The 5,837-nt window shown below is 51.3% G+C and overlaps 1 protein-coding gene across 1 annotated transcript; it reads right to left on the bottom strand.

Moving 5' to 3' along the window:
* Positions 1 to 282: 282 nt before the first annotated feature.
* Positions 283 to 1,229, bottom strand: LOC125533662 (probable inactive receptor kinase At1g27190). The gene has a single exon (XM_048697038.1). It carries the CDS (start codon positions 1,156 to 1,158, stop codon positions 499 to 501), a length of 660 nt encoding a protein of 219 aa, XP_048552995.1. The 5' UTR covers positions 1,159 to 1,229; the 3' UTR covers positions 283 to 498.
* Between the last annotated feature and the right edge of the window lie 4,608 nt (positions 1,230 to 5,837).

The raw sequence follows: 5,837 nt of genomic DNA, 5'->3' as shown, positions 1-5,837 counted from the left end.
GGTTGTGTGCATCATAACTATACCGATGATTGGGTGTATGATCATGGTGATTTGTATTCTCTTGATGTTTTATTTTGAGTCGAAAAAACACATTTTTCAGATAATGGGATGAGGGGATGAGAAAAGTAAGGTAAGACCTGGAACTCGTGTATTTTTTTTAAGTAAGAGATAAATTATTATATTTAAAAACAAACGTATGAAAATGCAGGTTTAATAAAACAAGCATAACTAACATACAAAACTATATATGCAAAACGCACACATCAGTCACTACATGGGACATCAAGACGAAATTATGCGATTTTTTATTGTTTTAGGATATCAGAGTGAAGCTTTTTTTTTTCTTTCGAAAAAGCCAGCTTCCTCAGTTGCTCGTCCCTCAAACCACCTTACTTCTCGCGTGATGTATTACATAGGATCCAACGACTTAGCACATTTATCGATGATTGTACAACATATCCTAACTCATGTCTATGTTTAAATTTGCTTGTCCAACTGCTAATCGCGGCCGCAGTGCGAGGACACAGGGCGTCCACACAGGCCCGGGTTCCCGGAGAAGGACTCCTTGGGGAATGTCGCGCCGAGCTGGGGCGGGATCTGGCCGTCGAGCCGGTTCTCAGAGAGGTCGAGCGACTTGAGCCGCTCCAGCCGCGAGAGAGACGCGGGGATCTGGCCGGAGAAGTTGTTGTGGCTGAGCTTGAGGGAGTTGAGGTAGCGGCAGTTGGCGAGCTCGGAGGGGAGCGGCCCGGAGAAGCGGTTGCCGGAGAGGTCGAGGACGACGAGGAAGGGGAGCCAGTCGCAGAGCGCGGGCGGGATCGGCCCCTCGAGCGCGTTCTTGGAGAGGTCGAGCGTGTTGGTGGACCGGCAGTATTTGAGCGCGGAGGGGACGGTGCCCTGGAGGCCGAAGCCGGCGAGCGAGAGCCCGAGGACGCGCGACTCCTGCGGGTTCCAGCAGGTGATTCCGGGGAAGTCGCAGACGGCGCCCGCCGAGGTGTTGCCGAAGGTCCACGCCGAGAGGCGGCCGTCGGGGTCCGCGAGGGCGCTCTTGACGCCGCGTAGGCACCGCACGTCGTCCTCCTGGGTCTCCGACGCCGGGCCCTGTGTGGCTAGCGCTTGGGGGAGGGCTAGAGCCAGGAGGAGGAGAAGCAAGGGAGACATGGCGGACTGGTGTGTTTTGGCGTCGCGCGGGAGAGAAGTGACGACGAAGGTGGATCGGGGAGATTTGAAGCGACGAACAGCTGAAATGCTGAATAGTACTCCCTCCTTTTCATTTCTTTTTTTGGAAAAAAAAGACTTGTTCTATCGGGTCAGCGGTCATTGGTCTGGGTCAGGGGTTTCATTATACATTTCATTTGACGAAACAACTTTGTGTGGATTTCATTAATATTTTATTTGGCGAAACAACATCATGATAGTCCCTCCGTCTCATAATATCCTATAATATAGCGGAAATTGGCAATGACTCCTAGTCAGACCCTCTACTTCATACTCAAACGCCTGAAATATTCGTCCGGTCGTTTGATCAGTGCTCGGTCAAAAAATATTGACCCAATAGGACCCTCACTTTCTTCCTAAATGTTCGGACTGATCGACATATCTTAAACATGTCTTAAATCTCAAATCTGGGGCAATATGAGACTGCCCGGTCACAAGCCGCCGGCCTCGCGGGCGTCGCTGGCGTGCCGCCGCAGGCCGTCATGGTCGTGCGCGTAGCTGTGCTGGCCGTGTGTGGCTTGCGGGCGCGTGTAGCGTGCTAGCCGTGCGCGGAGCCGGACTGGCCGTGCGTGGAGCCGGGCTCGCTGTGCACGCAGCGAGCTAGCACTTGTGGCATGATGGTCTCGCCCAGTCTTCGCCGCCGCGCGCCGCCGCATGCGTGCGTGCGTGTGTGCTGACCTCGAGCTGGTCGCCGCGTGTGTGCTTGGCCGAGCGCTGCCGCGTGTGTTGGCCAGTGCCGCTCGCGCCCGTGGCCGGGGCAGCTCGTGCCCGTGGTGCGTTCAGCAACGGGTGGCTTGCTGGCTAGTGCGCTTGATGGTTGTGTGTACGCTGCAGGTTTTTGCATGCCATTGCTTGTAATCAATCAAAGGATTTGATCAGGGCCGTCTCCAAGATTTTGGGGCCCCGGGGCGAATTGTAATATTGAACAGTAAATTTTCAAAAAATCCATATAACTACATAATTGATATACCTACAACATATAACATCACTTAATTATATAACTTTTCTCAAAGAGAAAACCTAATTGTATAACTTCTTCTAACTAGAGCCTTACAGGAACTTGCCAATTAGGTATATATCTTTCTACAGCTAATTGTTAGATAAAAAAATCCAGTTCATTTTGAGGGGACAAAGATAATGGCACCTAGACTCTTTAATCGGACTGACAGTTGTCTATCAAATAATAAAAGAATAAAATTTCTCTTTTACGATTAGACTATGTTAATTAAACAAAGAAAGAAGACACATTTTTCCCTCCCAGGCATAAACTCAAACACATATGAGGCACACAGGATGCACATATGTCTTACTGAATCTGTAAGGATATGATTAGTTAGAACCACCTCATTACACTTGGAAATTAACAAAAAAAATCAATCGACAGCAGGAACAACCCCTTGTTTCTCGGACCCTAATTGCCTTCATATATCAGTGCGCAAATGATTCTCACATGCATGGAAGAACAGGTCGGCCAATTACTACTAGTTCTAGGTTGGAGGAGCCAAACATATCAAAAGAAGAGACAGGTACCAGGAAAGGATCGAGGAAGTCGGACCGTACAAGATCGAGCAGACTATGCGATAGATGAACAGGGCAATAGGCCATCGGCAGACTGGCGGAGGAAGACGGTCGACAATTCGGCGAACACCAAACCAGCGACACATGAGCAGGCCTGCACACCGACGGACGTTCCTTCTACTGATTGGGCTGAGCCGCTGACACAGATTCAGCTAGATTTATTTTGTATATTGACAAGAAAGATTGGGCTGGACTTGGAATACATTTGGGGCCCCAAAATTTTGGGGGCCCTGTGCGGGCGCCCACATTGGCCCTCCTTGTCAACGGGCCTGGATTTGATCCAACTTTGCTGCTGCTGGTGCGCAAGGTAGCAAGGAGTCGACGTGGAGGACATTCATAAGAGCATCTCCAGCCGCGTCCTCAACAGGTCTTTCAGAGTGACTTTTTTCGCGCTGACGCCGAAAAAACCCCAATCGCGTTCTCAAAATGCCGAAATCTGCCGGCTCGGCCCGTTTTTGGGTCCGACGATCCCAGGCCGAACCCAGCGTATTGGGAGCGCTCGGGGGCTCCGGCGGAAAAGAAAAACACGCCTGGGCCACACTGTTAGGCGAAAAGTCAAGACAATCGTTCAAATTCTTTCCCCACCCCCGCACGCTCGGCCGCCACCCTGCCTATCCCGGCGCGCCCACCGCCCACCACCGCTAGATATGCCATTCCCCACCGGATAAGAGAGAAAGTTTCGCCGCGGCAACCTCTCCACCACCTTCCTGGGCGAGTTTTCCGGCGCTCCGGCCACACAGGGTGGGATACCGGCAGCTGTGCGCCCACCACGCCCGCCAGGTGTTCGGCGATTTGTCTGCTCGGTGATGGACTCGGACGACGAGGAGGCGCTCGCGGCGCTGCTGAAGGAGGAAGTCGATGCGATGTCCAGGACGAGGAGTATCTCATGGTCCTCGCCGCCCTGGCTGGCCTGCTCGCGAGCAATCAAAAGTCGCGGCGAGGTGGCTCGGCGCCGAGGCGGCTGAAAGCAAAGAACCAGGATCGTCTGGAAGGCTATTGCATGCTCTACTCCGACTACTTCGCCAACACTCCACTGCACGGCGACAAAGTATTTCGGCGCCGTTATCGGATGGGCCGAAAACTTTTCCTCAGGATTGTGAATTTCATCTGGGAGAGTTCGACAGCTACTTCAAGTGCAAAAAGGATTGTACCGGCAAATTTAGATTCACCTCAATCCAGAAGTGCACGACAGCTATGAGGATGCTTGCATACGGAGCTCCCGGTGATTCACTCGACGACTATGGGCGCATGGCTGAGTCCACGACCATTGAGTGTTTCTACAAGTTCTGCAGGGCAGTGGTGGTAGTGTTTGGACCGCAATACTTGCGATCACCCAATGCTGAAGATGCTGCTCGGATCCTAGCACAGAATGCAGCAAGAGGATTTCCTAGGATGTTCGGAAGCAATGGCGGAGCTAGGGAGAAAGTTCAGGGGGAGCAAATGATAAAACATGCAGACTTGAGGGGGCCAAATACTAAATTTATCCTCATCTAAACCATCTAAAAAAATTCCTTCACAGTTTTTGCCAAGGTTAGGGGGCCACAGCGACCCCAAGACAACACATAGCTCCGCCACTGCTTGGAAGCATCGACTGCATGCATTGGAAATGGAAGAATTGTCCATTTGCTTGACAGGGGATGTACAGAGGCGCCAAAGGCGGTTGCAGTGTGGTACTTGAGGCAGTGACCACACAAGACCTCTGGATTTGGCACTCCTTCTTTGGTATGCTAGGAACTCACAATGACATCAACGTGCTGCAGTGCTTCCCTGTCTTTGCCAAGCTTGTTGAAGGTCATTCTCCTCCGGTGAACTTCGAGGTCAACGGGCGGCACTACAACAAGGGATACTACCTAGCTGATGGCATCTATTCGAGATGGTCTACATCTGTGAAGACTATCTCAAACCCTGTGCTAGGAGGCAAGAACTCCCACTTTGCGAAGGTTTAGGAGGCTTGCAAGAAGGATGTCGAGCGGACATTTGGTGTGCTCCAATCTTTATTTGCTGTTGTCCGGTACCCCGCTCAGACCTGGTCGAAAGATCAAATGTGGGAGATCATGACTTGTTGTGTCATCTTGCACAACATGATCATTGAGAGCGAGCAGGAAGAGCCAGTGTTTGACATTGAACCATATTACAGGCAGGGTCCTCTTACGCAAGTTGATCACCAGCTACCGGCAACCTGGACAGCCTTCCTCAATATGCATCAGGAGATCCAAGGCCCACAGGTGCATCAACAACTGCAGCAGGATCTGGTGGAGCACCTATGAAGGCTCCAGGGCAACGCCTAGCTCGAAGTGTGATGAAATATGAGTTTTTATTTGTTGAACTATTCGTTGTTGAACTATTTGATTTCTATTGATTTTCTTTGGTGAATTATGTGATAAAAATAGCTTCTGATGAATTTGCGCCGAATCACGGTGAATATGGGCCGATTAGCGCCGACAGCGGGTCGATTTTTCGCCGAAAGTGGGCTGAAAAGCGGGCACATTAGCGCAAAAAATGGGCCGATATTGGTGCCTGGGGGCGACGTGGGGGCGGCGGCTGGGAACCCAATAGCCCCCAGAGCCGATTTTAGTGTCGGCTCGCCCCCAGGCAGTGATTTTTAAGCCCCCTGGGGGGGCCAACGACTGGAGATGCTCTAAGCTATTTGTTGAACGTCTGGCAAGTGAGGAGGAGGATTATGAGGGGTGTGGATAAATGAGAGGAAATATAAGGGGTTAAAATGTTAGGAAACGTAGTAATTTCAAAAAAATCCTACGCACACGCAAGATCATGGTGATGCATAGCAACGAGAGGGCAGAGTGTTGTCTACATACCCTCGTAGACCGTAAGCGGAAGCGTTATGACAATGTGGTTGATGTAGTCGTACGTCTTCACGATCGACCGATCCTAGCACCGAAGGTACTGCACCTCCATGATCTGCACACGTTCGGCTCGGTGACGTCCCACGAACTCATGATCCAGTAGAGTGTCGGGGAAGAGCTTCATCAGCATGATGGCGTGATGACGGTGATGATGATGCTACCGGAACAGGGCTTCGCCTA

This window comes from Triticum urartu, chromosome 2 (genome assembly GCF_003073215.2).
Source record: "Triticum urartu cultivar G1812 chromosome 2, Tu2.1, whole genome shotgun sequence".
Classification (NCBI taxonomy): domain Eukaryota; kingdom Viridiplantae; phylum Streptophyta; class Magnoliopsida; order Poales; family Poaceae; genus Triticum; species Triticum urartu.
The sequence above is the reverse complement of the archived record's forward strand: the minus strand, read 5'-3'. Positions and strand labels throughout refer to the sequence as shown.